At 52.9% G+C, this 16,865-nt stretch overlaps 7 protein-coding genes across 7 annotated transcripts; 2 read left to right on the forward strand and 5 right to left on the reverse strand.

Annotated features, from left to right (window-relative positions):
* Positions 1-1,173: 1,173 nt before the first annotated feature.
* PODANS_1_8380 (uncharacterized protein) lies at positions 1,174-2,544 on the reverse strand (the record flags this gene model as incomplete). Its single annotated transcript, XM_001913030.1, has 4 exons — positions 1,174-1,226; positions 1,311-2,043; positions 2,198-2,295; positions 2,469-2,544. The coding sequence occupies 4 exons, from the start codon at positions 2,542-2,544 to the stop codon at positions 1,174-1,176; spliced, it is 960 nt and encodes a 319-aa protein (XP_001913065.1).
* A 1,078-nt stretch (positions 2,545-3,622) lies between these two features.
* PODANS_1_8390 (uncharacterized protein) lies at positions 3,623-5,921 on the reverse strand (the record flags this gene model as incomplete). Its single annotated transcript, XM_001913031.1, has 6 exons — positions 3,623-3,886; positions 3,942-4,490; positions 4,615-5,173; positions 5,241-5,297; positions 5,464-5,612; positions 5,850-5,921. The coding sequence occupies 6 exons, from the start codon at positions 5,919-5,921 to the stop codon at positions 3,623-3,625; spliced, it is 1,650 nt and encodes a 549-aa protein (XP_001913066.1).
* A 13-nt stretch (positions 5,922-5,934) lies between these two features.
* PODANS_1_8400 (uncharacterized protein) lies at positions 5,935-6,237 on the forward strand (the record flags this gene model as incomplete). Its single annotated transcript, XM_001913032.1, has 1 exon — positions 5,935-6,237. One exon carries the CDS (start codon positions 5,935-5,937, stop codon positions 6,235-6,237), a length of 303 nt encoding a protein of 100 aa, XP_001913067.1.
* Positions 6,238-6,877: 640 nt separating this feature from the next.
* On the reverse strand, positions 6,878-8,181 carry PODANS_1_8410 (uncharacterized protein; the record flags this gene model as incomplete). Its single annotated transcript, XM_001913033.1, has 2 exons — positions 6,878-7,329; positions 7,392-8,181. 2 exons carry the CDS (start codon positions 8,179-8,181, stop codon positions 6,878-6,880), a joined length of 1,242 nt encoding a protein of 413 aa, XP_001913068.1.
* Positions 8,182-9,768: 1,587 nt separating this feature from the next.
* On the reverse strand, positions 9,769-11,094 carry PODANS_1_8420 (uncharacterized protein; the record flags this gene model as incomplete). Its single annotated transcript, XM_001913034.1, has 2 exons — positions 9,769-10,112; positions 10,170-11,094. Coding segments are annotated over 2 exons (1,269 nt in total), but the record flags the coding sequence as incomplete, so codon positions are not given.
* Positions 11,095-12,714: 1,620 nt separating this feature from the next.
* On the forward strand, positions 12,715-15,551 carry PODANS_1_8430 (uncharacterized protein; the record flags this gene model as incomplete). The annotated part of the gene is made up of 2 exons (XM_001913035.1): positions 12,715-15,391; positions 15,445-15,551. 2 exons carry the CDS (start codon positions 12,715-12,717, stop codon positions 15,549-15,551), a joined length of 2,784 nt encoding a protein of 927 aa, XP_001913070.1.
* A 149-nt stretch (positions 15,552-15,700) lies between these two features.
* Positions 15,701-16,207, reverse strand: PODANS_1_8440 (uncharacterized protein; the record flags this gene model as incomplete). Its single annotated transcript, XM_001913036.1, has 2 exons — positions 15,701-15,901; positions 15,962-16,207. 2 exons carry the CDS (start codon positions 16,205-16,207, stop codon positions 15,701-15,703), a joined length of 447 nt encoding a protein of 148 aa, XP_001913071.1.
* Between the last annotated feature and the right edge of the window lie 658 nt (positions 16,208-16,865).

The raw sequence follows: 16,865 nt of genomic DNA on the forward strand, positions 1-16,865 counted from the left end.
TGGCTGCGAGTACCTACCTGAATGTGCTCGACTAGACACAGCCCCCCCCCCCCCCCCCAGCACACACGCGCGCTTGACCATTAGGAGAATTCCGCGCATAATAATATTTTTCATGCTGTTTCTCGTAAATTCCTTGCTTAAAAATTCCAAGCAGCTGGACGGTTCTATAGTGGAGGATATCACGGCCTTGCCAGTTGGCACAGTTCCTCTACCTACATCCAATGATGAGGATTTCCGTGTGTGTGGGATTTCCGGTCCCAGCAGCGGCAGCAGCGGCAACCGGCACACCACGGCTGAGAAAAATGGGAGGAGGTGAGGTAAAGTAAGATAATGTACTGCCTGTCGCTTCCCGCGAGAGGAGCCCCCCCGTTATCTACCGACCTCACTCAGATCCAACCCCTTGGACGCTGGGTGATAATGGGCGGCGGCCCGTTTTGACCTGGAGCGGAACGGGGAGAGGGGATCGTACAGGTGCCGCACGGAGGTTTTTATGTACGAAGGGGATTATCTCGATCTCGGATGCTCCCCCTTCCCCAAGATATTGGTGAGTATATGTGTCCAAGCGTGCTCATGATATATTTACATTTCGGTCTAATATATTCTTTGTGCTCTTTTCTTCTTTCTTCTACTCTATACGGTTGTCTGGGGAATGGCTTCATAGCAATGCCCATATCCGAGATCTTGGGGTCTCAACACCCCTCACAAGTTTTTTTTTTCACTTTCTTTTCTTTGCGGAAATGTTTCATGTTACGCCATGTTGTAGATTAGAGTAGAGCATGGTAGACATGAACACGTAAGCCCCGTTTTGTACTGTTTCGTTGTCAATCTTTCTTTATTCCCATCTTGATTATCATTATCGCCCAGAAAAGAGAGAGAGAGAACGTCATAAACTTCATCCACACCTTCCCTATGGTGGTGGTCTCTGAAAACGGGATCATCGCCCAGACGGCATCCTACATAATCACCCCTTTTTTCCCCCTTCGCCTCCTCGCGCATATGCGGGATATCTAATGCGAGGGGCCGCGGGTCGCGCCCGACGCACAGGTATGGTACATGCTTAATGCTGCCGGTAAAGGGAAAGAAGGGGGGAAGAGGAAAACTCAGAGTTTGGAAACATCCTCATCCACCTCCCCAAAAATGTTCAGAAAGGCGGTATGCACCTCATCAGTGAGGTCACTGGCCTGAAGGCTGCGGCCTCTTTTGGCAAAGGCAAGGCGGGAGCATTCCTACATGGCTTTTCGTCAGCGCTTGTTCATCTAGAAGCAGGATATCTTTCATATCCTCAAAAAGAAAAAAGAAAAAAGCACTCACCCTCGTAATCACACTCCCGCCAAAAACTGCCAACCCCGCCGTCTCTTCCTCCTTCATCTTGTGTTTAACATCCCACAACCCCTCATGATAAGCCTTCCTCCACCCCAAAAAAGTAGCAATACTCCCCGTGAGCGTATCCCCCTGCCCACCACTCCTCTTCTTCCCGCCCTCCAAGTCAACACTATACGTTACTGTCCCGTTGCTGAGGTGATCTTTTCCCCCCTTTTGCAAAACCATCACCCCTCCCAACTCCCTAGCCAACCGTTCCACTCTATCTGTCTCCTTGCCCTCCTTTGCCACCTCCTTCTCTATATTCAGTGCCTTGGCCAGTCTCTCAAACTCAACTACGTTGGGGGTGAGGACAGCCTCTTGGTAACCCCTTACAAGGTCGGGGTCGTTGCAGATGAGGAGGAGGGCGTCAGCGTCGAGGACCATGGGTATGTTTTGTTTCTTTGCCGCTTGGATGACCAAAGCAACGGTTTTTTGCATGAGGGGGTCACGGCCTAAGCCGGGGCCGATGACGAGGACATGGAGGCGGGAGAGGAGGGGGATGATTCTCGAGGCGATTTCGGAGGGGTCGGTGTCGTGTTTGCTGGCGGTGGAGGGGTCGCTGTCCTCGCCGGCGGGTTTGGCGGGGGAGGAAGGGAGGGAGCGCATCAGGGGGTGGACCATTAGGTTGGGGGAGTAGGTTTTGATTACGGTTGCTGCGGTGGGAGTGCAGATTACATGGGACTGTAAGGGTCATGGTGCTTAGTAAAGTGTATATGGAGGTGTGAGGGTATATCTTCATGGTGGTCAGTCCCCAAAAGCAGGGCGAGGTAGGGTGAAGATCTCAAGGTGATGTTCAAAGGGAGTAGTTAAAGATAGAAGATGAAGAAACACATACCAAATCACACCCCAACCTAGCACTCGCCATAGCAGAAAAGTACGGCGCCCCCGTGTAATCCTCACTCCCGCCGATCACGGCTACTCTTCCCATCTGCCCTGTATTCTCATTCATCAGCATGTCTTCTTTAACTCTCCCTACTCTCCTCACCCCCAATATCTCACCCTCCCTACCTCAACCTCCACGAGGAGGTAAAACAGACAGATAACGGTAAACGTGGAAATAATAAACCAAATCGAATGTAGGGACAGAAAACAACAGTCTCACTCACCCTTATGAAACCTCTCCAACATAGGCGGAATCAACTGCCTCACCCTCCCCAAAATCTCCTTCGTAGCAGAAGACATACTGGCTTCGCTATTCGGGGTTCCACTGCTGCTCATCTCTACACCTCCATGTTAACCCCCTAACCTCAAAAAACAACACTAGCATAAGATGGATAAGATGGGATGAACCTCTCTCTCTTTGCCTCGAATGAGGGGCAAGAGCTTGCTTACCTCCTTGCAATTTGGAGCCGTTGTTGAATCAGGAACAAACTACTCGTGGTCTCAACTCAAATGTGTCTCAGTCGGTAAATCATTTAATTCAATGCGGCTGCAATGAGTGAAAGATCGTATTGGTGATTGTCAAATTGGTTGCAAGTTCTGGTGTAAATTGACGTTCGTTCGCCAAGGACCCATCATGATGTCACCGAAGTACCCAGTGGAGGGGGTTCGGGCGGTTGCTCCTAGCTCCCGTGCCCCACATCCATATCATCATCAAAGCACAAAACCACCAAGTCATGGAAGACTGTCGTCCTGAAAAGGCGATGAAGGCAAATCAAGGTGTTTTGAGAGATAGTTGATAGGCGTTTAAACATCGCTGGGATGCCTTCAATAATGCTAAATGGGCCTTATAGTGTTATCATGAGACCTTCAAACATAATCAGCAGGCCTTGAATATTTATTAATACGCATTGAAAGATAGTTTTTTTTTTCTTTTTGGGATGCCTTGAAAGATAGTCAAGAGGCCTTAAATATGAATGAGCAGGCCTCAAATATGTATCAGTAAGCCTTGAAACGTAATCAAATGGCCTTACGACATAGCCAAGAGATGTTTCTGTTACTTTTCAAGGCCTTGAAAGGACGTAGCATTCTCCATTCTCATATTCACAACATATCAGGCAAACAGCCTAGGGACAGTTCGTGTATCATATTCAATGACAAAAGGAATCGAGTGCTTGATTGAGTCTTAACGCTCTATTTTACAATGGTTTTCACCGGAGAAAATCTCCCCTCCTGACGGGTCCTTTTCTCAGTCAAGCACCCTTTTGAGACGGAACACCTGCTCTAGAAACACATGGACTCGGCGGTATAGACACCCCTCCCCTTTCCCTCACTGATGGCCCCAGGAACTCCGCGACGTAACGTTTTATATTATGTGCATTTAACCGAGGAAGCCCTTGGTGAAGGTGGAGATGACGTCCTTCAGTCTAGCCTCAAGGTCCTTGCTGATGGCACCCTCCTTCTCGATGGTGGCAAGGAGGTCAGCCTCGTTGGTCTTGAGGTGAGAGAGGAAGTCAGCCTCCCACTGGAGGATCTTGGCAACGGGGACCTGGTCGAGGAAACCGTTGACACCGGCGAAGATAAGGGGAACCATCTCGTTGACGGCCATGGGGGAGTACTGCTTCTGCTTGAGGAGCTCGGTCAACTGTAGGATAGTGTTAGTCAGCTGTATTCTATTCTCAAAAATTGAGTAAACCTACGCGTTCACCACGGTTGAGGGTCTGCTTGGTGGCGGCATCAAGATCGGAACCGAACTGGGCGAAGGCAGCGACCTCACGGTACTGGGCCAAGAAGAGCTTGAGCGAACCAGCGACTTGCTTCATGGCCTTGAGTTGGGCAGCGGAACCGACACGAGAGACGGAAAGACCGACGTTGATGGCGGGACGGATACCCTTGTAGAAAAGCTCAGCCTCCAAGAAGATCTGACCGTCAGTGATGGAAATGACGTTGGTAGGAATGTAGGCAGACACATCACCACCCTGGGTCTCAATGACGGGAAGGGCAGTCATGGAACCACCACCGTGCTTGTCGTTCATCTTGGCAGCACGCTCGAGGAGACGAGAGTGGAGGTAGAAAACGTCACCGGGGTAGGCCTCACGTCCGGGGGGACGACGGAGAAGAAGGGACATCTGACGGTAAGCAACGGCCTGCTTGGACAGATCGTCGAAGATGACGAGAGAGTGCTTGCCGTTGTCACGGAACCACTCGCCGATGGAAGCGCCGGTGAAGGGTGCCAAATATTGAAGCGGCTGGATTTTTCTGTCAGTAGAGAAGCCTCAAGAGCGAGAGAGGACGTGGGAGAAAGGGGGGAAAGGGGTTGAGGGTTGGGGGTTGTTGATGATGGTTAGGGTTGGGTTTTTGGGGGAGACATACAGCAGCCTCGGAGGCGGTGGCGGCGACGACGATGGAGTACTTCATGGCGTCGTTCTCCTCGAGGGTCTTGACGAGCTGGGCGACGGTGGAGCGCTTCTGGCCGACGGCGACGTAGATGCAGTAAAGCTTCTTGGTCTCGTCGTTGCCGCTGTTCCACCGCTTCTGGTTGAGCATGGCATCGAGAGCGACGGCAGTCTTGCCGGTCTGACGATCACCAATGATCAACTCACGCTGACCACGACCAATGGGGACCATGGCGTCGATGGACTTGAGACCAGTCTGCACGGGCTGGTTGACGGACTTGCGGGGAAGAATGCCGGGGGCCTTGAGCTGGGCACGACGCTTCTCCTTGGTGTTGATGGGGCCCTTGCCATCGATGGGGTTGCCGAGAGCATCGACGACACGGCCGAGAAGCTCGGGCCCGACGGGAACGTCGACAATTTCGCCGGTACGCTTGACGGTCTCGCCCTCCTTGACAAGACGATCAGAACCGAAAAGCACGACACCGACCTGGCCGGCCTCCAAGTTCATGCACATGCCCTTGACGCCAGAGGCGAACCTAACAGGGGTGTTAGTTCGATATCCGGGATATCAAAAAGCACGGATCAAGGTTTTTCTCAACGTACTCGACAAGCTCCTCAGCCTGGACATTGGCCATGCCGTGCACACGGGCGATACCATCACTATTCAGGGACTCGGGTCAGTGTCTATGTTCGCTATTACGGTTTGAGCGGTGAACGCGGGGGGTCCAAGATGAGGCCGTAGCAACACAAGCTTCGCTGTTTGCTCCCGTCCTCGTCCCAGCCATGCCACCGCCAAGCCCCTCATGTATTTCTGGAAAAAACGTACCCGACGGAGAGGACACGACCGGTCTCGGCGAGGTTGGACTCCTCCTGGACACCGCGGATTCTCTGCTCGAGGATGGAAGAGACCTCAGTCGGGGAGGCCTTGGCCTCGGCGAAGGTGCGGGCCTGGATGGCAGCGGGTGCGGCATTTCGCTGTGGACGGACCAGTTAGCCAACCGAAGACCGAGAGGGGCGCAAAAACAGTGAGCATAATTGTGTGAGGTGCCCATTGCCCATCGCGCACCGGTCCTAATGCCCCGGCGGCATAACAAAAAAGCTTCATGAAGCTCGCCGACAGCCGGCCGGGGACATTGAGATTGATTCGGGGCGTCGAGGGATGGAATTGGGATCGGGTCGGCCGGGCGGAGAGAGGTGATGTGTGCTACTAACCACAGCGAGTCTGCTGGTGGCAGAGAGAGCGCCCACGGCGCGCGTGCTCTGTCTGAGGGCGTTCCGGAACATCCTGACGAGGTATATGGGGCCTCTTCAAAATAGGGAAAACAATTGCAAGCGGGTTGCAATTGCGTGGAGGGGAGATTTAGACGGAGAGGTTGATGGAAGATTGGAGAGCCGGCGTGAGGAAAATTGTCGAGAAGGGCTGGTTGGCCTTGGTTCCCAGCACAGAGTGGGTCAGAAGCTCCGGGGCAACCAATCAACAGACGGAGAGAATTTTGCTCAATCAAGGCTCCCGAGTTCCCCACCTGGCATCTTCAAAAACCTGAGCTGGATCGAGCTGCCCGACACAGCTCTCGCAACTACAAAAGACATGGTGGTGTAGACGAACGAAACCATGGGGTCCTTCCCTGTCAATTCATGGCATTTTCTTCTCGTCGAGGCCAACCTGCTGTCACGCCCAAACCTCGGGGGTTCTTCCCCCCATATATCCCTCTCCTCTTACCAACGGTTGTTCAGCACCTGGTTTCCCGGGTAATCCCGGAGAATTGCAAGAAGAAGCTCTGACCAATTCCGATCCAAGCTGCCATCGACATCACACATACACACACACGGGTGTCTTCAGCCAACCACATCGACTTGGCAACACCAAAAGCTCTTGATTTCATATTGACAGGTTTACAGAAATTCTCAATCTATCAACAAAAAGCACCATTACCCTAGGAAAAAATGCTCCAGGCATTCTAGTCATTCTTCAATATCTTCCGGCTTCAACCCCTCATGAGCCCCTCATGTCGCAATACTCGGTCTTGGCGTCCTGTCCTCAACCAGTCACTTAATGCTAAGCTGCTCAAAGTCACGGGAAAACATGTCAAACTCCCACTCGATAATGCCATCGTCTTGATACGTTGGCATCAATGTCCCCGATATTTCCCGGACAGCCAGGTCGATATCCAGCGGCTCGCCGAACACACTGACGAGAAATGTTAGCATCGGCACTCAGTTATATCACAGGGTCGGAAACCTTACACCAATCGTCGGATAAAAGGGGCCGCCGACAGATCAGCTACCCTTTGCATGCAGTCTGCTACATTCTCAAAGGGTTCGCAATCCACGTCCGAGGAGGCCTTCATGTCCCGAACCCATATCGTAAAAACGGTCAAGACATCTTCCTCTTCCTCTTGGAGTAGGAACTTCTTGTCATCCTCCGAGTTCAGCTTGGGGTGGAAAATCGCCTCAAAAGTTTGTTTGGCCATTTGCGCAGCTTCCGGGTCTCTGACCCTTGGTTGTTCGGCTGCATCTGGTTCGAGGTGAAAAGCCCGGTATGCGGCCAAGAACACCGATAGTTGTTCGAGGATCTCATCCTCGGAGAACCACTCAATGGCAAGGGCAAATGAAGGGTTGACAGAATGTTCGGTTGATATGGCCTGGCAGGAGCTGTGTGACCCAAGCTGTAGTTCAGCTTGGGTATTTGTTTCTGTTTCTTTTCGTCAGCATCAGCTCTGTTGTTGCTTCCCACTCATTGTCTCGTTCACTTACTGGTTTCGGCAATCGGAGTGTTGCCTGGGTCGATGGCAACACGAGTAGAGCCAACCAGATCAATGGTGAGCTGCTGGATATGCTGGAGTGACTGTCCAGTTGCCGGCTCCTGGTATTGCGCCTCAGAGTACCCCTCGTCTTCGACATCGACACCCATACTGCGCCTTGCCTTCTTAGGACGGGGAGCGCATGGAGAACCGGGAGCGCGCTTCGACCCTGTACGGATTGGAGTGTCAGGTGTCAACGGAGGGACCTGGCCAAAGATTAAGGCCTGCATCGACAATGTCACAGTTGGCGTGTGAGATGAAGTTGTCGCTCGGGCTGTCTCCAGAGAGTCTTCGCTCGGACGGTGGGTTTTTTCTTGATCATTGGAATCATTGGCATCAGACGCCTGGCTAGGGGTGCTCGGGGCGTCTGTGTTGCTTTCGCTCCCAAGAGTGAGAGAAGGTGGTCTGGACGGCAACAACTGCGAAAACAAACAACCTATGCCGGTCATCGTCTGGTTGTCTGGTCCTTCCTCCAGCTCCGGAGGCGGCGTTGCAGGGGCAGAAAGCGGAACAGGAGCTGCTGAAAGCCGGCCAAACAGCCACGAGCCGCGTCTAGCTGGCTCCTCGGGCACATTCATCTCTAGACTGGTATGGCCTTCTGTGCTTGAGGTTGTCTTCGACGTGTTGGTTGAGGTCCGTTCGGGGCAGACCAGTGGGTCTGGTTTATCAACCTGCCAGTTTGTCAGAACGAAGTGTAGTGCTTGCCAATGACTACTACCAACCATTTGATTGCTGCTGGACATTGCGCTGGCGGTCCTTGGCACTTGATGGCGCGGTGGGCGATGTCAGCGATGACTTCGGGGCGGGCCCCAGTGATATGATCAGAGCACTGATGAAAAGGGGACCACGGCTGAAATGTTTTCTTTGGAGTTGCTTGACTAAGAGAAAGACAAACTTGTCTTGAATTGCGAATATTCAAGGTCTACCTTTCACCTTTTGTGGTGAGTCTTTGTGGGCCCTCTTATATCAAAGTCCTCCGGCGGTTCCCTCCCAGACCAGAAGCCCAGAAGTCCAAATGTGTGGGGTGCATCACAGCCAACCTCGCCGGCCTACCCACACTTGACACAAAGATTATTTTTCTTCTTTAGACTCCAAGATGGTGTCCAGCAGCCCAGTACGGATAACGGGCGGTAATTGGGACCGCCAGAGCACATGGCCTGGAACAAGGCATATGCAGCCTCTTCAGCCTCCATTTCTATTTTGCTATGGTCTTCTGCATCCCGCAATCTTGGCTTTACACCACCTCAGATCAATCTGCAGAATGAGTTTTATTGCAACTCTCAATATTTCTTCAGCCCAGGCACGCTGCATCGTGGGATCTGCCGCGAGGCTGTAGGTCGCGTCAATTGGTCGCCTATGGCGGCTGGCGCTTACCGCACAACTCCTGATTGGGGCAGTGGTCCCAACAGGCTGGACACGAACGAAGCTTCGCCGCAAAAGCAAGCCATGTGTGTTTGAGGACGTCGAGTCCCACTTGCTGAAGGGATTGGACTGGTCGGTCAAAGATGGCGGGAGCCTTCCCCGGATGGTTGGACTGTCGGGATAGGGGGGCATATCTGCTGGCCCGGCCCAAGGCTTTGGTCGCTATGGGAAGTTGATATCCAATGGATTGAGAAGAATCAGGGGTGTGAAGTCAGCATAGGAGAATGCCCTCTACGCAAGTGCAACCTGCCTGCAATTGTTTTCCCTATTTGTGTGCCATTGGCAAAAGCCCTAGAATGATCTATTGCGTGGTCGGCTGTGCTGCGGCCATGAGGGGGCTCTGACATGCGAGTCAACTCGGGAAAAGCGGGATGGGGTTCGACCCGGAATGAAGTCCCCTGTTCGGCTTCGCGGGAGGCTCCCTCCCGGCATTGGGGATGGACGGATTGTGGGTGGCCGGTGGATGGGGTCAGGTCGTTCATGTGGGGGGAGGATGAACGTAACGTTGACTTGGCCGGTATGGAATGTCTCTTGGGGGCTGCTGATCAGCATGATGCTCGATAGTAGGTGCCAGCTGATGTTTGCCGGATGTTCAGGTTCCAAGGCAGGTGAAATGTTAGTCGATGGTATCTGACCTAGTGTGGTCCTATGCGAGTATTGGCAACTGGCCTGGTGATCTGAAGCATGATAATATTAGCCCCCCAATCACACCACAAGTGCACAGATGGACGTGCAGTTCCTTGAAGATCCGTTCCCATAACAGCAACAGTCTAGTTCCGTGGAAGTACTATCAAAGCATGATGGTGAATTTTGTATAAAATCAAACTGCCCAACTCGTACATCCTCTAGCTGAAACACCCCCAGTCTAATAATACAACCAAGAATAGAAAACTTTATAATACAGTAAATCACATCATAGTCCTAACCCTCATCGGACTAACAACCCTCACCGCAGGATCAAAGCAAGCCTGCTTCAACAATTGGTATTCCTGCCCCTGAATATTCCATGGCAAGCCCAACGGTTGATCCATCACCGCCATCCGTGATCCAATCTCCTGCCCCTTCCCCTCACCAAATTGCCCCTCCGCCTCACTCCCAACACTAGGACTATTCTCCTTACTACTACTGACCTTCTTCCCCCCATGGTGACAATCCGTCAACCTCGAACCCCCATACCTTCTCTTGACATCCTGATACTTTTCCATAGGAAAAACCTCTCCTTCCACCTCGGTAATCAGCGGTACAGAGAAATCTATTTGCCCCAAAAAATGTCAGCTCTTTTCACCTCAAGGCGCAGAAAAAAACTTACCACCACCCAAATAACTCTCGACCTTGTACCCCGCCACCCCAGCCGCCATCCTCCTCCCGTTTTTCCCTCCCCCTCTCTTTATCACAAAACTCGCCCCCTTTTCGCTTTTGTCATCACCCCCATCCCAATCAACAAAAAGTTTTGGCCTCCCCCCAAAAAATTCCACCTCCCACTCCGCCCCAGGATCATATCTTGTCACGAGCCTCATGAAATCAGCGTCTGTGACTTTATCTCTCAGCTCCCCCTCCTGGGCGTGATCGCGGAGGTAGTTGACAAAGAGGTGGCACAGGTGATGCGTCACCATTGCTGCAATATGGAAAGCTAATCTTCTGAAGCGGGCTGTTTGGGCTTCGGAGGCGTCAAACCGTTTGTGGCGCCTGGATATGTCTGACTTGAGGCGGGAGTGGTAGAGTTTGGTGACGAGGTGGGTGTTGAGGTGGAGGATGGCGGCGCTTTTGGGGTTGAATCTCGAGGAGAAGGAAGGGGGGAGGTGGAAGAGAGAAGTGGTGGAGGGGCAGGCGAGGAAGCCGTTGCGTTTTGGGTCGAGTTTGATCAGGGGGAGGTTGTGGCGGACGGTGTAGAGGAAGTCGTCTACCGCGGAGGGGGTGTTAATTTTTTTGGGGAGGGGGGGTTCATGGTTGGAGATGGGGCGTTCGCGCCAGACAAGGAGGGATTTCTGGGCGAGGTTGGAGAGGGCTGGATAAAGGTTAGTGATAGGGAATAAGGGGGAGGAGGGAGGGTGGACTGACCTTGGCGTCCTCGGGGGCTTTCGAGCATTCGGATGCCGAGGTCGACGACGGAGGAGACTACCCAGGCTCGGCCGCCGGAGGGTTCGAGGGGGATGGTGGTGCCGTTGTCGAGGAGCTCTGAGATGCACACGCCGTAGAGGCCGCCGGTTTCTCTTGGAAGGAGTTGAGGGCGGAGTTTACCTTGCTCTATGGGCTGGGGAGAGGATGTCCATGTTGTTGAAGGGATGGAGGTGGAAAAGGCGCGGCCGATCTCCTTGCTGTCTAGCTCTACCGCGTGGGTAGGGTAGGCTGGGTAAGCTGGAAGAGATTGGTGATGCTTGTGTTGCGGTACCGGGCGTCGTTGAGGAGGCTGCTCAAAAGAGACAACACTCGGCTTGCCGATGATGCTATGCCCAGCCGAACGTTTACCTGTAGCTGGCTGGGCAAACGAAACGCTGGGTCCGGCAGTGGTACTGCGCTTTACCAGGCGTGAAGGAGGCTGCTCAAACGTTACGCTGGCACTCGCACTGGCACTGCGCGAGGGTGCCATCGCCACCGGTGATTCAGGGGGTAAACTGAGAAGGGGGTAAGCTAGGGACAGCTTTTGTGACAAAGCTCCTGATTCAGTGCTCGGTGAATGTAAACAAACTGCATAAAAAGTTGAAACAAACAAAAACAATGCAAGAGTTTCTTTGTCAAAGCTTTACGGTTCTCAGAAAAAGGTTTTAGACACAATCCATGCTTGTCGGCTTCATCCTTGTTTGACGAGACCAAAACCGAGGCATGGGATGCCCATGCCCGCGTTGGGGGGACGATGTGTTGATATAGGCTTGGATCTACTGACCACCTACACAGCCATATTTGGCAGCTCTAGATGTCCGCAGTCAACCTACAATAATGTGAATCATATATGGAACAGGCCAATTCTGGAGAGCCGGGCCTGCCTGTCCCGACTGGCCTGATGACCAAGTCATCATCAAGTCAGTGGAGAACTGTCTGTTTCTGGGTCCGAGAGAGGTCGTTGTTCATGATAAGGAAAGAGCGTGATCTATAGATCGCTAGCGACATGAATATTTTCCGTGGGGGACCATGAGGGCCAACTGAGTTGGTGTGAATGATACCGACCAGGCAGCCAGCCTGGATCAATAACCCGAATGCAGCGTGCGTAACCGCCGGGAATGATAGAAGAAAGTGCGACGAGAACGAGGTCTGTAGATGAGCGACTCATGATCCGGGAGAGCAGTTGCATTTGTGTGATGCGGTCTCGGCCAGTTGTGTGGGTGGCCCAGCAGCATAAGCTGGTGTTTCGGGTCAACGGGTCGATACTCGGCCATGGGTTTCCATGGCCAGAGACAATAGCCCTTGTTCGCCGTGCCACTCATCTCTGAATTGAAAGATTCAAGAGAGCCTTTGGAGGTTTGAAGATGATCTGAGCCAAGAATCCAAGAATCCAAGATGTGTGAAGTTGAAAGAGATACGTAATAGTGGGAAGGGTTAGGGTTAAATGAGGTAGTTGGCATCCCTGCAGCTGCTCCCGCTGTCGCAGTTGCCGATCTGCCACACCGTTCAGAGTGCCACTGGCATGCGCGTTCCAGCTTCATCTCTCAAAGGACATTTTCCCAATTCGCGCCTGAATAAGCAGCCAATCACAGCATGGTGCCATTGTCTGCTATACAAAGATTACACTGAATTCCTCGTGCCTGAGAGCACTGTAAGCATCGACTTTTTGTTGTGTGCCCTTTCGGGAACGCCTCGTGGCACCTTGTTGCAGTACCTAGGTACCTTGCTGGCCGTTGCTGTCGCTGTCGCTGGTCACAATGGCTCCCGCTCCCGGCATGGCACCCTACTCCGATGAGCCGACCGGTCCCTTCCACAGACCAGAACACAACGACGAGAGCACAGGCAGGATGTCGCACGAATCTGAGTCCTCGGTGTCTACCACGAGTATCGTCTTCGATCGGATCGAGGAGCGCCTCGCTGCCAAGGAGGGCCACTTCGAGCTCGACGACCACGACCCCATGAAGGAGGCCGACGACGACGACAATGACCTCGAGACTGGTCGCTTCCTCGGTGGGAGATCCAGCACCCAAGAGGAAGATTTCCCAGCCAAAAACGATGGCATGAACCGGGGGATGCGCAGGACGCTGATCATCGTGGCCGGGCTCTTGATCTCGGCGTGGGTTGTCGGTCTCTTCTTTTACGTTTCCCACAAGTCCTATAAGCCCGCCTCCCAGATCGAACACGACCCTCAGGCGACTGTCGTGCAAGGGACTGGGAAGCAAGTGACGCTCGATCAGGTTATGGGCAGCTACTGGCGTGCTGAAAGTCACTCCATAAGCTGGATCGAAAGCCCGGACGGTGAAGATGGGCTATTGCTTCTGAAGGACGGCCCCGGAAAGGACTTTCTCGTTGTTGAGGATGTACGGACCCAGAACAGCGCTGGCGTGAATGCCGCTGTGGACGTTGCGAGCAGCAGAACGTTAATCAAGGAAAGGCACTTTGACTTTGGCGGCCAGACGCACACTCCTGGAAGGGTATGGCCAAGCAAGGACCTCAAGAAGGTGTTGATTGCAACAAATCTGGAGGCCAACTGGCGCCACTCGTTCTATGCCTCCTACTGGGTCTTCGATGTCGACATGCAAATAGCAGAGCCCCTTATTCCTGGCGAGCCAAACGTCCGCGTTCAGCTTGCCCAGTGGAGCCCTACCAGCGATGCTATTGCCTATGTCAGAGACAACAACTTGTTCCTGCGCAGCCTCAAGCACGACAAGGTTGTCCAGATCACCAAGGATGGCGGTGCTGAGGTGTTCAACGGTGTTCCTGACTGGGTATACGAAGAGGAAGTCTTCTCGGGCAACAGCGCTACCTGGTGGTCCGAGGATGGCAACTACATCGCCTACTTGCGCACCAACGAGACGGGCGTCCCTGAGTATCCTGTTCAGTACTTCCTCTCCAGGCCCAGCGGCACGGAACCGGCACCCGGCGAAGAGTCGTACCCCGAGGTCAGGCAGATCAAGTATCCCAAGGCTGGTGCTCACAACCCCGTCGTCAACCTCAAGTTCTACGACGTGGCCCGCGATGAGAGTTTCACAGTGGAAATCTCTGGCCGGTTCGCGGATGATGATCGCCTCATCACAGAGGTGGTCTGGGCTGGTGGCCAAGTTATCGTCAAGGAAACAAACAGAGTCAGCGACGTCCTCAGGGTCGTCCTTGTTGACGTCGCTGCGCGCACTGGCAAAGCAGTTCGCGAGCTGGACGTCAAGGCCATCGATGGTGGCTGGTTCGAGATTACGCACAAGACCAAGTACATTCCAGCTGACCCTTCCAAGGGGCGTGAGCAGGACGGTTACATCGACATGGTGATCCACGATGACAACGATCACCTCGCCTACTTCACGCCATTGAACAACTCGGAACCAATCATGTTGACTTCTGGACATTGGGAAGTTGTCGACGCCCCCTCCACCGTTGATTTGGATAACAACATTGTCTATTTTGTCGCAACCAAGGAATCTTCTATCCAGCGCCATGTCTACCAGGTCGATCTGTCGGGCAACAACCTGAAAGCGGTGACCGACACGGGCAGTGAAGGCTATTACGACATTTCGTTTTCGGCCGGGACAGGGTATGCCCTTCTATCTTACAGAGGTCCCAACATTCCCTGGCAAAAGGTTATCAGCACTCCAGCAAACGCACACAAATACGAGCACATGGTGGAGGAGAACAAGGAACTGGCAAAGAGTGCCAGGGAATACGAGCTCCCTATCAAGATCTACGGCACCATCAAGGTTGACGGTGTTGAACTCAACTATGTTGAGCGTCGCCCACCACACTTTGACAAGAACAAGAAGTATCCAGTTCTGTTCCAGCAATACAGCGGCCCTGGGTCTCAGAGCGTTAACAAACGGTTTACTGTCGACTACCAATCCTATGTCGCCGCCGGCTTAGGTTATGTGTGCGTAACTGTTGATGGCCGCGGAACTGGTTTCATTGGACGCAAGAACCGTGTAATCATCCGCGGGGACCTTGGAAAGTGGGAAGCCCATGATCAGATCGCTGCTGCCAAGATCTGGGCGTCGAAGAGCTATGTTGACGAGGAAAGACTGGCCATTTGGGGCTGGAGTTTCGGTGGATTCAACACCCTCAAGACTCTCGAGCAGGATGGTGGACGGACCTTCAAGTACGGCATGGCCGTTGCCCCAGTCACCGACTGGAGATTCTACGACAGCATCTACACCGAAAGATACATGCTTACGCCTCAGACCAACGGGCATGGTTACGATACAAGCGCCATCAACAACGTCACGGCTCTGAAGCAGAGCGTCCGTTTTCTCATGATGCACGGTGTTGCGGATGACAATGTGCACATGCAGAACTCCCTGACGCTACTCGACAAGCTAAATATGGTTGGCGTTGAGAATTATGATGTTCACGTCTTCCCAGACAGTGACCACGGGATTTATTTCCATAACGCCAACCGGATTGTTTACGACAGTAGGTTCTCTTTTTCGACAGCGCATACTGCTCAACACTAACAACCGCCACAGAGTTGACCAACTGGCTCATCAATGCCTTCAACGGAGAATGGATCAAGGTTGCCAATGCAAAGCCTCAAAAGAAGAGGAGCATACAGCCTATTCTTCCAATTCTATAGGAATTTGAGACGGGGTTCAGCAAACACGGCGTTACTGGGCATTGATCGGCGTTTTGGTACATGACTATTCTTTAACGTTACAATATGAGGCATCATGAATAGAAACAGATTAACTCCTTCCTCTCCACCGCCAATCTCCTAGTTGGAACTCAAGATGTCCGAATCAGTTGCGGATGGGTCTCGACGCTCTGGTCGATCTTCTCGATAACCGCAGCAGTTCCATACGCGCACACTTGGGCAAACCCGCCCATGTCACCGGCATCGAATCTGAGGGCGATGACGGCGTTGCCGCCTCTGCTTTGGGTCTCGGCTACGATGCGGGAGATGGCGTCGTTTCTGGCCGAGTAGAGCTGTTTCCGTGTCAGTTACCTGGTGTATTCAGATGTTGGTGAGGGAAAAAAATGCCGTACCAGGTTGGTAAACCACTTGAGCTCACCACCCACAACGCTCTTCAGCACCATCGACATGCCTGCCGCCCAGTTCCGAGAACGGACAGTAATGCCGTAAATTGCGCCTAGGACTTTGACGACACGGTAGCCGGGGACGTCGAACATGGTTGTTGTGATGACGCCGTTGGTTTCGGTGAAGCAGTGGAGGTCCTGGATGGAGGCAGGAATGTCTGCTTGTTGGTTTTGGGGTTTGGTGGAGGAGGACATCTTGGTGTTAGAGTTTGGCTGGAACTCGAAATATGGACTCAGATTGTTCTATTGTCTCGGGACGGTTGAATGATAGCTACCTATAGCAAAGAAACATGGACATAGACTCGTTATATGCACTTTTGAGCTCTGCCAAAAAGAAGCTGCCACGGGAACAACTGGCAGACTCCCGTCTCCTGCCTGCCCGAGATGTCATCGCCATGGCAAGGCTTTGGGCCTCTTTCAAGCCAATGAATATACCGCACGTCCTCATAACCTGGAGGTATGCTAGGACGAAGTTGGCCGTATTTCGTATCCAGCCACGCCAGCTTCACTTACACCAGAGCACAGCCCCACTTACCCCAGGCCAAGACGGACTTGTCAGGGGGGGTAATGGCAGGGCTGAGAGGGGATCAGCAGTTGGGCAGACAGCAGGCTGGATGAAGTCGGGTAAGCCGACTGCTTTCTCGGACAGTATTCAGACCTTAAGCCATCTTACTTGTCATGGGAGAACATCGCATTGCGGGAGATATCGGAAGTGTGTCAAAGATGGACAAAAGAAGGGTTAGGGTAATCCGCCAAGCAAAAAGCCCAGAACGATCAAGCATTGCCAAGAGATCCGAAAGCACTCCACGAACCACCATCACTATCAGTCAATGATACCCAACTGCTGTCTGGC

This window comes from Podospora anserina, chromosome 1, assembly GCF_000226545.1.
Source record: "Podospora anserina S mat+ genomic DNA chromosome 1, supercontig 1".
NCBI lineage: Eukaryota > Fungi > Ascomycota > Sordariomycetes > Sordariales > Podosporaceae > Podospora > Podospora anserina.